At 45.3% G+C, this 13487-nt stretch overlaps 6 protein-coding genes across 6 annotated transcripts; 1 reads left to right on the forward strand and 5 right to left on the reverse strand.

Annotated features, from left to right (window-relative positions):
• Positions 1–182: 182 nt before the first annotated feature.
• Positions 183–1521, reverse strand: EDB82DRAFT_467042 (uncharacterized protein; the record flags this gene model as incomplete). The annotated part of the gene is made up of 2 exons (XM_065607916.1): positions 183–901; positions 957–1521. The coding sequence occupies 2 exons, from the start codon at positions 1519–1521 to the stop codon at positions 363–365; spliced, it is 1104 nt and encodes a 367-aa protein (XP_065463182.1). The 3' UTR covers positions 183–362.
• A 460-nt stretch (positions 1522–1981) lies between these two features.
• EDB82DRAFT_561033 (uncharacterized protein) lies at positions 1982–3206 on the reverse strand (the record flags this gene model as incomplete). The annotated part of the gene is made up of 2 exons (XM_025736997.1): positions 1982–2379; positions 2447–3206. The coding sequence occupies 2 exons, from the start codon at positions 3204–3206 to the stop codon at positions 1982–1984; spliced, it is 1158 nt and encodes a 385-aa protein (XP_025591902.1).
• A 582-nt stretch (positions 3207–3788) lies between these two features.
• EDB82DRAFT_561037 (uncharacterized protein) lies at positions 3789–5920 on the forward strand (the record flags this gene model as incomplete). Its single annotated transcript, XM_065609749.1, has 6 exons — positions 3789–3843; positions 3905–4835; positions 4890–4992; positions 5096–5389; positions 5444–5585; positions 5688–5920. 6 exons carry the CDS (start codon positions 3789–3791, stop codon positions 5918–5920), a joined length of 1758 nt encoding a protein of 585 aa, XP_065463183.1.
• Positions 5921–6572: 652 nt separating this feature from the next.
• On the reverse strand, positions 6573–7845 carry EDB82DRAFT_528793 (uncharacterized protein; the record flags this gene model as incomplete). Its single annotated transcript, XM_025737000.1, has 2 exons — positions 6573–7632; positions 7679–7845. 2 exons carry the CDS (start codon positions 7843–7845, stop codon positions 6573–6575), a joined length of 1227 nt encoding a protein of 408 aa, XP_025591904.1.
• A 656-nt stretch (positions 7846–8501) lies between these two features.
• On the reverse strand, positions 8502–10184 carry EDB82DRAFT_467050 (uncharacterized protein; the record flags this gene model as incomplete). Its single annotated transcript, XM_025737001.2, has 1 exon — positions 8502–10184. The coding sequence occupies one exon, from the start codon at positions 10182–10184 to the stop codon at positions 8502–8504; it is 1683 nt and encodes a 560-aa protein (XP_025591905.2).
• A 1925-nt stretch (positions 10185–12109) lies between these two features.
• On the reverse strand, positions 12110–13361 carry EDB82DRAFT_511484 (uncharacterized protein). Its single transcript, XM_025737002.2, has 2 exons — positions 12640–13361; positions 12110–12583 (listed from the first exon to the last, which is right to left on the reverse strand). Exons 1-2 carry the CDS (start codon positions 13293–13295, stop codon positions 12175–12177), a joined length of 1065 nt encoding a protein of 354 aa, XP_025591906.1. The 5' UTR covers positions 13296–13361; the 3' UTR covers positions 12110–12174.
• Between the last annotated feature and the right edge of the window lie 126 nt (positions 13362–13487).

Here is a 13487-nt window from a genome sequence, read left to right on the forward strand (position 1 = left end):
CAACAAAATCCTTAGCCTGACACGTGTCTTAGGCGTCCCTTGTCACTAATATCACCTGACTCATTTTGTCTATTTTATGAAGTTTATCTCAAGTCAAAAGGTCCATGTTGTTATATAGCAATTCGTTGCCTAGGTAGTTATACTATTTTCTTGTATTGGGTAATAGATTCTTGAGCTATTGGTGTATTTCACTATTGTATTCTTTCGGCGTAGTTCCCTAGATTGACAATGCCTTATAGCATAGATGATAATATTTGCATGCCGACTATGTATTTTTAGAGAACATAATCAACCAATGATAAACTCCAAATATAAATTGTACACCTGTATTGAATTATGCCTATCTGGATTCTTACGCAAGGTTATCGCGGAAGCTTTGGAGGAACAGGAGGTAGGGCCCGTGACACTGGGGTGAATGATCTCCCCGCTTGGTTCCTTGAAACAGAAAGATGAGAGGTACTTTGTTGAAAAGTCATATTAGAATCTTGCGAGAAAGAGGATAGACCATTATTTTGGTATGGAGGCCGTGTTCCAGGAGAGTCATTCTCCCACCATTGCTCCGTTGCTTGGGATTGTGCTTGGAAAGATGGATCAAGGGGAGCTGGTCGAAACGAATCATGTAGTGTGCTAGGGGGGCGTCTAGCAGCCTGAATATCGGCTGAGTTGAGAAATTTCTGTCGGCTATACGACATGTCCTGATTCCATCCTCGAGCAAGCTGGGAATTACTCGTCTCAGATGTTGAAGTCCCTGAGCTCTGGGGAGTAGAATTTTCGGCAGTATTAGAAGCTTTGTATGGCGGAGGGGCTTGAGAATAGGAGGCCGGGTTGGGCGAAGTATTAATGTCTTCGAAAGTAGAATCAGGTCCCAAGTCTCGTTCTCCTGGGGTTGATTGTGTTCTGGCTATCAGAGGTGTTAGATAGAATGGAAAGTAGGGAAATAATACGAAATCACTCGCCTGTTTTCCGACCCATTATATTACCCAGAATAGCAATATTGTCAGTGGCTATAGACTTCTTTCGTGATAATTTGACCTTCTCGTATTCTGCTGGATCTGGAACTGGAACTTGCATGGGATCTGGAGCCTGGAGGGCAATCTGCCGCAGGAAAGATATTTCATTCAGCACGACGCGATGATGGCTGCTGACGACAGGAATCTGAGTAGAGAAATCTGTCGAGTCAAGGAAAATCCACCGCGACCGGCGATTGAAAGATATCCTCCCCTGGTTTGCCTCTGGCCGGCATTTTTCTACAATCTTGCATACCTCGGCAAGCCCTTGATATGCAGCCGTGATAATAGTGTTGACGCGATCGAGCTCTATTGGCTTGCGCTCCAAGATATCCAGATATTCATCGCGTAGACTGACAAGATGCTGAAGATCCCGATCACATGTGCGGACCAGCTCAAGGCTCCGGCGGACTTCATCCTTGACTTGACCACTTTCGATGGCGAGGGTGATTAGTTGATACGTAATTCGAAGTCCTCCAGCTACGGCTCCCACAACTGGAAGAAATTCTGCCATAACAGGACGCGGTGTATACGTGTGGGAATCGTGTTGAGGTAAGCAAGTGCTGTGCACGTTGCGCACGAGCGATGAATTTGTTTCTTGTTCCGGAAAAACATCAACGTGCCTTGTAGGCATCGAAATACTGTCAGAAATTGATGAAGAAGAAATGGGGGTGTCATACTGGCTCGAGAAAGAACAATCAGCTACTTGCAACTTACTGCTTCTCATTTTGCCTCCGTTGTACTACGGGTGGCTTTTAGGGCTGATTGATTCAACTTCGTGTCGATCGGACGATATGCAACTACGCCTGAGGTTGTCGTGGCGTCGCGTGTCTTTAGTGCCATTGACATGGACGATAAAGTTGGCTATTAGCCGCTATTTGGCGGAGTAGGGCTGTTCAGCTATGACTGCGTAAATTAACGGAGAGCGTTGAATACGACTAATCATCAATTACAATAACATGATTTCGAACCCATTACATGGTAAGTAGACGTGGTTCCATAACCAGCTGGGGTGACGAGAGCCGACGTCCATCCCGATGGCTTAATTTCTCCAAACCAACACAAATAACAGCAGCCCTTTTTAAAGCCACATCCTTGTAAATGAACCCCCAATCGCTAGTGTGTGAGAAAAATGCATAGCCCAATTTAGCTGCCTCGATGATCATAGCATGCATGTGATGGCACTGTTGCTGAATGCTGTCTTCATCAGGCGCAACAAAATGGTGCAGGAAAGCATTCAACTCTTTGGCCAGGTCTTGAGCCTGGTGCCTCACTGCGCTCTCAGACACCTCGAGAGGTGTTCTTTCACTGGGGTTAGGATGTAATAGCAGAGCGGACAGGGTCCGCCATCTTGTCAAAACAATAGACATTACTGCGTGGAGGAAGAGGTGTTAGCAGTCAAGTGAAGAAGGGTGCATAAATATCGTCATGAGTCTTACCATTAAAGTCTTCTCGGGATTTATCAACTGGACGCATAGACCGAAGAAAGCCAACCGCAGGCTCTGGAAGCAGTGATACGGGTGTGCGGGAGTTGCAGTCAATGCTGCGGAAGAGGACATGAGAGATAACATGCTGAAGCGCCAGTCGACGAGTTGCAGGATGCAAGCACCACTCAGCAACAGTCTCGGGTTCGAAGCCTGAAAACCCTTTACTGATTCCGTGACCTGTGAGCTCCTGAGCCAGAACCGATACGCTGATAGTGATCGGTTCATCGTGGTAATAGTTCTCGACGTGTTGCTCAATGATGACATCCAGCCGCTTTATCATGCTGATAAGTTCTTTGTCTGGCGTCGCCTGCAATATGAAGTTTTCTAGTTTGAATCTATTTTCTGACGAGCGCATGGCTCCTGAGCTGCCGTAATCTGGATCCTTGGGGATGTGGATATCACGTAAGCTCCTGGGATGCCTCGTGCGGCTCTTTCTGAAATACCGAAGAAAGTATACGCCGCCGATTCCAAGGAGCAGACCGGCAAAGAAGCAGCCGATGGCGACGCCAGCAACAGCACCAGCCTGAAGTCCGTCATCATCACTACTGGAAGCTGTCGGAATGTTCGAGGTAGCGGAGGCAGGGTCGGCATTCTGTATAGTGTCCAAAGAAGTCCTTGTAGTGGCAGTAGTAATGGAGGCATTAGTAGAGATAGTGTCGATGGGATTTTCAGCATTGTGAGTTGCGTTTTCGCCATCAACCTGTGGAGCCATCGCGACAAAAGATGAATTTCTCAGTCTCGAGCAAGTGAGGAGAACATGTAGGAAGCCTTCTTTAGAAAAGAAAATAACAAGGATCTTATAGAAGGACCACGGCGCACACCGTTAAGGTGTGCCGGAACTCGCACCGTGGTTCTTCATGTAATTTCTGTGTCTTGGTGAAACAAGTGAAAAATCAGCCGGAAAACTCCATGTCAATAGCACTAGAACTGAGTCTATCGCCGTGGCTTTAACACTGCCCGGGCGAATCACGCAACTTATTGCGGCGCCGCCCCGGGATGTTCTAGACCCTACACAAGCCAATTTTAGCCAAAGGGGGGGCCTTCTATTCAACCCAATATTCCCGCTTAATAAGAAGCCTTGCTTAACTTTCTGACGCATTCTCTATCCATTCTCAAGTGACTGGCAAGTTAGAGTTTCTGTGAAATTGTAACTGGACACTTCAATTACTCCAGACACCTTCCCACCAAAATCGGTTGATTTTACGATCTGATCTCTCCTTGACATACATTAACGTCTATCGAATTCTTTATTATTTGGGCAACATTACTGGACGGCTACTCTTGTTATTCTAGGATGACTCAAAGGCCAGATGTCACGGTAGCCATCGATTTTGGCACGACATTTACGGGTAAGGACCTGAAGTTTTTGTAACTCCATAGATACATTGCAGGTGGCTGATAGGTTGAAAGGTGTTGGGTTTCTATTCTCTACTGGCACAATCGACATATTGAATAACTGGCCAGGAAACAACCAGCAAAGTGAGCAAAAGGTTCCAACGCGTCTGATCTACAACCATGACAACACCGTTTCCTCCTGGGGGTTCCAATGCGATGTTCTCGATGTCCAGGTCTCGCCTGGAAAGAGAGACTATCGATTTTTTAAACTATTCCTTGATCAGGACACTTGCGACGAGGCAAGACGAGGAGGCGTCACGCATGGTCTAACGAGCACCAAAGAAGCCGCAAGATGTGGTACCGACTACCTTAGACAGATCTATCGCCATATAAAAAGCACTTACGAAGAAAGCACTGGAGTACGAAACTGGGCGAACTTGACCGTCAAATTTCTTTTTAGTGTCCCTACAACTTGGAGAGGCATGAAAGTGATCAATGCGTTTAAAAAAATGACACTTGATGCTGGATTCGGTACTGAAGGGCCAGGGCACTCTTCAAATATTGACTTGACGGAGGCCGAAGCCGCTGCTGTTGACACTCTCAAAGGCGGTGTGGTTGAATTCGGAACTGGAGACATATTCCTGACTGTTGATGCTGGTGGAGGTACAACTGACCTTTCGCTAGTTCGTGTTACATCTGTCGACAACAGGATTGTACAAATATCTCAGATCGCCGAGGTCAACGGTGTCGCCACAGGGTCAATTCTCATTGACTACGATTTCCATGGTCTGGTGGAACAGCGTTTATCCTCCAACCCGAGCGAACTGGATGGTATTCCAGATATCCCAGTGATGATGATGACGAGCGAGCGTTTCAAGATTATTAAGCATCACTTTGGGGAAACCACATTCAATTCACCAGTCTATAAAATCCCGGTGCCTGGCTTGGCGTATAATTTCAGCCATGCAGGGCTGAGAATTGAAAACGGTCGCATGACCTTCGATAGGTTTGTTTCAATACATACTTTGACCACATGATATGATGATTGATCAAACTATAGGGAAGAGATACAAGGCCTTTTCGATCCTCATGTCGACAAAATTATAGATAAGATCAAGGAACAACTAGACTGGATGATAGAGAACCAACCCGGTGAGCAAGTGGTAAGGGAAGTCTATTGACAATGATCTGGCCTCAATCTAATGAAAATCATAGACACGCATGATTCTTTCCGGGGGACTGGGGAGCTCTGCATATGTGCAGCAGCGCCTTAGGGAACATCTCAATGATTTTAGCCATCCTGCCGCTCAGAACTGTCGGGTCATCCGTAGTCGATTCCCTCAAACCACTGTGGTCAGAGGCCTGCTTGAAGACCACAAGCAGCGAATGGAAACAGTAAACAAGCCGGTTATGGCCACTTACATCGCTCGGGCGAGCTACGGTGTAGTGATTCGCGAGATCTACGACCCTGCGCGTCACTTTAATGAGCAGATCGAGTATGATGAACACAATCCTCGCGACAGATGGGCTATCAACCAGATCCAGTGGGTCATTCGCAAAGTATGTACAGAGATATGCTCCCCAGTTCATCATATATACTGACTGGGGCGATAGGGAGATTCGGTGGACCCAAATGAACCATTAATAAAACAGTTTGCGATACGTTTGCAGCCTGGTCAGACAACAAGATCATGGGACTCTCAGATTGTTGTTTCTAGGAATGAGATTGATTTCCTCCCTCGAAGCTTACGACAAGGTATGTTCCTATAAGCATTTCCTTTTAATTCAGCAAACCATGTCTCCGTGCATCTTGGTCAAAATTCTGGCTAACTAGAGCTTTCGCTTTTACCGTTAACAGCTGGTGTCAAGAGGTTGTGTCTTGTGAAAAGTAACCTTACGGGTGTTCAAGAACACGAGCTTGTGCTTCAAGAAAAGCGTGGCTTCTGCTGTTTCAGTCAAGGCTACAAGTACTACAGCTGCGTGTTTGATATTCATGTAATTGTAGCTTCGGCTGATATACGTTTTGAGTTGTGGTTCCGGGGTCAAAAGTTCTCTAGAAACCATGACCCAATTAAAGTTGAGTGGAATTAATAGAGATTTGATTAACAGATTGAGGGAATATAATCTAGATATCTCAATATCCTAAACCTTTTTTACTAAGCGATACTCGACGCCTGATTGCTAGCTCTGCCCAAAAAGGTGGTCCATAGGGAAATTTTCCATCATCAAAGTTCATGTTCAAAAGCATCATACGCCGATACATACACAATAATTAATTCTATACTAAGCTGTTGGGGTCGAAGTGTGCAGGGTAATATGTTGAACGAGTACAAACTAATAAATAGAGGAGTAGGCAATAATTAGACTTGTCGGCTTATTTATTACTCTTGGTTCCATCACTATCTTCAATGGTCAGGCTACCAATATTGGTCTATAGCTCAAGTCGCAAGGGCCAAAGATCATCCTCAATAAGGTTCGAGATCCGTTTTCAACTTTCAGCCACGGGGGCAAATGGAAATTTGGAGGTTCTAGGGGAAAATGGTTCAAGTTTATTCGGAGGTTCTCTAGCTTTTGGATTTATGCTGGATTTCCCATTACCCTGTTATTTACCTTCACTGTTGGTATGCTACGGAACGTTCAGGATGCATGGAATACTGCAAGATAGATATTTGCTGTTTATTTCATAGTTGGAGGGGTATTGTGCTAACAGTATATGAAGTGACTCTGTTAGGTCGACTAGATACTAAGCCGGCCGAACCTCAATGTTAATCATATATGACGTCCCCGAACCTCCAGAGCATTTACTTGAAAAATCATATCCAGGCTGAACCAGCATCAATCGTGAAACACATGTCCAGAATTCCGCAATCTGGTTCGATCCCCACAAACACTGAAGTCCCAAAGGGTATTCAGTAGCCGGGACAATCTTGCAAACCAGAGGGCTCTCACCATTTGATGCTTTTGACATGACACGCGCAACGCCATACGGGCTTGTACTATAGTAATTGTAGTAGGCTGTCTTTCCCGCAGAACTTTCAGGCCCGTTGTCGGCGACGAGCTCTCCTGTATGCGTATTCAGGATGGATCGTTGGTCAGAGCTAACATCGGTGGTAAAGTCGATAAGATAGTTTCCTGTGGAGCCTGGCTGTGCCCGTAGATTGATGAAACCAACGCCTCCGATAGGGGCAAGGCTGGGGTCACCGCTATCGTGTGCGATAAGATAGACTGTCTGAACTGGATCGATTTCCTTGGTTGTAGTGCTGGTCTGGTAGACAGTTTGGGTAGCAACAAAATTGTCTTCTGTAGCAGTTTCGACGATGCGGGTGACATGCTCAGTGGTGTACGTTTGGAGGACTGTCTCCGTCTTGACTGTCTTGGTAGCATAGGCAGTTTCGATAGTTGTCTTGATCGTTGATCGTCGGGGAATCATAATGAGATGCTTGACGGAAACGATGGTCGCTCGAGGAAGGGTAACGACCTTGCTGGTGACACCAACGCGGGAACAAGCTGATGAGTATTTTGCCGAGTCGGTGCACCCCTTGCTGGCATAGGAAGGGATAGCAGGAACGTTGGCAGCTCGCTTAAATGGCGGGGAGACATCTTGAGCTGTAGTTGTAATTATCTTTGTAGTCTGCTGGGTTATGATCTTTGTACGATCATTGACTTGAGTTGTAGTCGCATCGACAACGACAGTTTGGATGACTGATTTGGTGGTGGTGGCGGTAGCGAATTTTGTGTTGGTTCCCGTGACGGATTTTCTGACTGTCGGGATGCTTGTCGTTGTCACGGTCCTATAAACAATTCTGTTGATTGTTAACCAGAATCTTTTACTTGTATCAGGGTCCTTACGCCTTCTTTGGCGTCACAGTGGTATATAGGAACGCCTTGCAGTCAGATACGTAGACTTTGCTGCTGACTCCAGTAACGGATGCCAGACAAGAGTCAGAGGGGACAGCGATACCCTCGACGCCAGCCAGCAGCATGCCCAATGGCACGAAATAGTTGAAAGGTCTCATATCTTGGCTGGGCAAAAAGTGACAGAAATTTAAAGGGCTACATTAGAGTAGGGGCAAAGTAAGTATTAAATACTATGGCTTTTGGCGGAATTGCCGGTCACTTGCACTAGTAATTGTTCCAGACTTTTTCTCTATTGATTTCATATCGCCCTCCTGACTTTCATATGGGGAAATCACTTCAATCGGTTAAAATCCCAGGGTCTAGATCATATACGCCGAAGCTGTTGTTGTTTCATTTGGAACTATTGAAATAGCCTCGGCGCTGTTTAAAGCTGGGACCCGTGCTGATTGGTGCATCGAGACAATAGTTCTTGATACCCTGTACAGCTTCGTGTCTAGTTGCGAAATCGATTTATTGCCATTCTGTTTGTGAATTTCTTACAATTGTAGTCATCATCAAAATCGCCGCTTTAATTTTTCATCGTCTACACTGTTCAGAGGAAGCTTTATCTAATGTTACCTTCAAAATGAGTCACCTTGTGATGTGTCAACCAAGAATAAATACCGAAACACTGAAAGACCATAACGTGTCGATGGTTGTGGATTATGGTATGTCACGGTCTTAGTGATAAACCCCTGTTTGCGCTACGTATTTATGTCACACGATATACTGATTCTATTGCAACTGCTGGTGATATCAAGAAATTCCAGCGATCTTATAGGATATCTGGTCCAACCAAAGAACTTTCAAGGCCAGGTGCGTGACTAGGCCAAGACTCGCTCGCAAATTTATCCAACATCTCCTTCGGGTTTGCAAACCCCTCGCAAATGGCATTATTGCTCGGCGGTGGAGGTGAGGATGTGTCTGCCAACAAACTAGCATCTTCAACATGGGGTCCGGGCCTTATCCCATGCGACCATCCAAAAATATTATCTTTGTCCCAAACTGCCTTGATCCTTTGCAACTCCCCTGCATTTTCACCATAGTATGCTCTCTCATAGGTGTTTCCGTCTAAGTTTTCGTCTGGAAAGTTGATGTACACGCCCAGTTTGCTCATGGAATACTCTCTCAGCTTCGCGTTGAAAGTACCGAGAAACTCTCGCATATCTTTCTCCAACCACTTGTCCTTCCACTCAATCATGACGTAAGTGTGATATACACATTCACGCCACGGGTAAGCGGAATAGGCAGATTCCTCCTTGCTTGACGCGCCCCCGGAATGGATCCAAGAAACTCTAATAGAGCCCTCTTCACCCTTGAACTGCTTCTTGAAAGCCACGAGCCTCTCTTGAAGGATACCGATGATCTCGAAGAGTTTTCCCTTGGTGTCATTGGTGAACTTGGTAAACGAAAACGACGTGCAGACCTTGAAAGCGGCATTTGAAGGCAAGGACCTCTGTGTCTCTTCCGACCATTGAGCAACAAGAGTCTCGTGAAGAAATCGGGTCGAGGGCTCTTGTAGAGTTCGATCTTTGAGATGCTGCTGTAGTGACTTGCATTCTTTCGGGCCTTTGACACAGGCTTGTAGACGTTCATTTACCTCTTTGTCAAAAGCTTTCTCTAGCCCGTTGTAGTAGGCTAGAAATCGCACTGCCGGAACCTCTCGGCTGTCTTTCAGGTCCATCAACCAACTGGTGTCGATGGTCATCTCGTTTGACCAATCAGCAAGGTAGAACTCTGCCATGGTTTCGGTAAAGTGTGACTGGGACTCTAGGTCACCGAATGGTGACCAGGTATAAACCCCAGCAACTACAACATCTTGCTTCAACTTCTGAACATCCATCTTCAGCTGGGTTACGACTCCATAGTTGTTTCCCCCAGCGCCGCAAAGGGCCCAGAAGAGCTTCTTGTTCTCGATTTCCTTGTCATCACGAGATACTTGGATCACGCGATCGGGAGTGACGATGCGAGCTCCCATGAGCGTGTCACTTCCTAAACCGAAGCTTCGGGTGAACGGTCCTAAGCCTCCACCCAAAGTGAAGCCGCTAACTCCGACGCTAGGGCAACGTCCGCCGTTAATCACATAACCATTGTGGTGTTCGTTGATCAGCTCGTGATAAGCATGAGCCCACAGGGCTCCTGCATCCATAGTAATAGTCATGTTGTCCATGTCAAGGTCCACCCGTTTCATGTTGACCAAGTCAATAGAGATACCATCTTGTATAGACGAGAACCCAGCGTATGAGTGACCGCCATTCTTAACTCGCATAGTCAAGTTCTTTTTCTTGGCTCGCTCAACGACGACGCGAACATGGTATTCATGCTCGGGTTGGACGACGCAAGCTGGTCTGTCAAAGCGATAGAGAAGATTCGAGTTCGCGACAGACTTTTCGTACTCAAGTTCTCCGGCGGTGTATACGGGGATCTTTCTGCCTTTGAAGTAACCCACTTGTGCCATACAGCGTTCAAATAGGGTGGCCTCAGGCTCTTGCTGGTTCTTTCTTTCAGACTTCATGGCTGATGATGGCACTTTGAAATGAAGGAATTTACTAAGGTGGTTGGTTGATAAAGATAGAAGGTGTATCACAATGGCCAGAAACTTAGTTTTGACATGAAGACGTCTGACTTTGGAGCTTTTATCACCTTTCATGGGTCTTGTCAGTGTGACTAACCCTGGCTCTTTAATGAGGTGTGGAGAGATAACTCATCACATATTTCATGGTCTATCACATTTCTCACAGTCAATGTCTCAAATTTCGTTGAACACGTCTGGAGGTCAGCTTTCAGCTGTTCTTGCAGTTGTTGTCTCTATTCCGGCTTCAGCCAGCCTTAGCTTGGAAGAATGGTCGGTGTAAAGTGTGCACACCACCAACGACTATCGCCATGATTTAACCAGCCAATCGCTATAAAGCAAGTCTCCTTGTGCGCATCTCGGCCAGCCTGGTCTTGACTGTTTCAATAAACCCTGGCGTTACGCTCGCTAGCAGAAGATAGCAGCCACGTTATACAGAGCGACCCGGAAAGGCATGTGGAGTAAGAGGCATCCTTACCGGAAGATGACGGGAAATAAGACTTAGGACGCGAGGTCAAATACTTATCCATCTTAAAAGTCACTTTTAATAGCCCTCTAACTATTATAAAGTATGCCAACTAATAGAAGAAACTTTGATTGTTAATTTACTATATAATATGTCTAGTATATAATTGTAATTCATATTAATGTACTCTATTTAAGATCGATAAGTGGGAGGATCATGTCCGAAGTCTTGTACCCTGCCTACCCTGTGTGGCATTGAGCCAGTCTAAGATGTGTAACTGGGGCTGGCTGAGGGGTGGCGTAACCGGTGAGTTTCCAGCCAGCCACGATAGATACTAAGACCAAGAACGCACTTCTAGAGACAATCACAAGGCATACCGTAATGGCGACCCATGCAGGGCTTAAGCTTGCATCCTAGCTACCACCTATGCTAATCAATAAAAATTCAGGAATAACTGGAATGTCTGTTTAGTCAGTAGATGTAAGGGATATACTACTGACCGATTTGTGTTTTCAGCTTTCAGCTATAAGCCACTTCCATCGTGGGGTTTCGCACTAGTGCCAGTCTGAAAAGAATCGATAGCCTAATGTTAGAGATCAGTTGTCCTTCGCCTTTGAACAGAGAAGGGTCTTTTGACGGAAAATTAAGCAGAGAACAAGATCATTGCATACAACATCCCCATGATAAGTAAAGGGTATCTATTTTAGTCAATTTATGGCTGGGAGTGCTGGCGGTGACAAGGCGCAGACTTTAAATGCGCAACATTAGACAGCGTCACAAAGGGTAGTTTTTGAAAAAACACGAGTCAAACCACCGGGGAGAATTAATATCAACATATTTGAATATGGCAAGAAATTTAACCAAGGAGAATTGGAACTTCAATGTGATCCTGAACATTGTGTTAACTTTTTCAGATATTGATAGCGTTTACTGTTGAGCATCAAGAGTATCACGTGTACGCTCACGTGCTCACACCTTATCGTCTGCAGTCCTTCACCTTCGGATGTCATATGAACACCAATATTATTCACAGCCTCTTATCATTCATTTTGTATTCATTTACGGAAGAACATGGTCCATCCAGTTATCAGCCTGCCCATCTCATAACGCGGAGGCAATGATCAGCAAATTGTTTCAGGTGATGGAGCAGAACCCACAATGCCATGAAATTGGCACAAGCTTTCGCTTGCGGAACGAAAAAGGCCGTTCCCGTTCGGGGAGAAAAGCTTGTTTCCTAATCTCTTGTTAATCTTGGCAAGAAAATTTGACATTATGTGAGATTCCGTAGTTTATGGGTGCTCTTCCAGGGAATCCCTAAGTGGTTTGCGTCTTTGGAAGTTATTGAATTTGAACATCGTATCAATACACTATGAATTATGACAGCTCAATAAACGCTGATAAGGTACAGTACTAGCCATTGGCGGCGTAGACAACCTGGATGATACCAGTAATCGACTGAATCAATCCAAACAAAACAGTTAGAAATACAGCAGTAATCAATGCCCACCTTGTCCACCACAGACTCAGGTCGCGATCATCATACCAAATCCTTTTGATACCCATGTTGGGCTGGTTCTTGGAGGCTTCAAGCACCCATGCAAGTCGCTGATTCCACACTGGATAGGCTGTGTAGAGGCGAGAGACTGTTGGATTGTTTGGGCTTGGTAAAGATCTTTGCCAGTTTTCAATTTTCCCATGTTTATACTTAAACCATGAAATATAGTCAATGTATCCATAGCCATGAGGGGGCTTAGGGAAGAACAAGTGTGATGTTGCCAGTGTTTCGTCTATAAATTCTTCTGTGAAAAATTTAGAAGTCCTTCAAACTGTTAGCACTATCAATACGGCAATGTGACAAACTGTCCATAAACCCACAATTCCTGCGCACCCTTGACATGCTTAAGAGCTCCGATATTGCTGAAAAGATATAACGTGTTATCTCGGACTGTAAGATGGTCCGTAATATAATGGGTCCAATCAATTCTCAACCCTGCCTTTCTCTCCAGATCTATGGCGTTGAACCATGACGGAAATCCATCTATCGGGTTCCAGTATCCTAGAGATGGTGATGTCTGTATCGTATCAACAACCGACTTCAGACTCTCATTATCAGATATGTACAGCATATACGAGTGATCATTGCTGGACAAATTGGATTGTTTGACTTTGATCATGAGTAATACCCTGATGACAAACATGATGGCAGGGGAAATGGATTCCTCTGGTATGCCTGTCCCTTGTAGTTGGTCTGCCACAATTTGACGTAGCTCGGCCAGATTACTAGAGTAATTCTGTAAGATGGCGTCTCGTATGATCAGGACATGGTCGAATTCCAGGCTAGGTAGACCGGTGCGTTTGGTATCTAACAATGCTCTGACTTCGTCCCTTAGCAGCTGAAAATAAGCGGAAAACGCCTCAATATGTGCATCAATGGGGCTGTGCCACATCTTTTCAACAAAAATCTTCTTTTCCTTGTCATGGTTTTTAGATGGATGATCAAGAAAGACGCCAATATCAAAATTGTCAGACATTGTGAATGGCTGCAGTAGTAGAATTCCTTGAGAAGTCTGGAAATAGTATATTCCATTGAGAGTGGCCGTTGCTGTCTTTTCAAAGATGATGTCAATTGCTTGATAATTGGGGGCTGAAATCGACAGCCTCATTTTCAACCTAAGCGGCATTGTGGTTGGATAAGAACTTGCATGAAGGGAGGGGTAAATAAA

Source organism: Fusarium venenatum (assembly GCF_020744135.1).
Source record: "Fusarium venenatum strain MPI-CAGE-CH-0201 chromosome Unknown EDB82scaffold_4, whole genome shotgun sequence".
Lineage (NCBI taxonomy): Eukaryota > Fungi > Ascomycota > Sordariomycetes > Hypocreales > Nectriaceae > Fusarium > Fusarium venenatum.

Coding starts and splice junctions, on each gene's coding strand:
- EDB82DRAFT_511484 (XM_025737002.2), bottom strand. CDS start 13,295: ATGTCTGACAATTTTGATATTGGCGTCTTTCTTGATCATCCATCTAAA. Junction 12,584..12,639: donor GTCAAGGGTGCGCAGGAATT/GTGGGTTTATGG, acceptor AACAGTTTGAAG/GACTTCTAAATTTTTCACAG.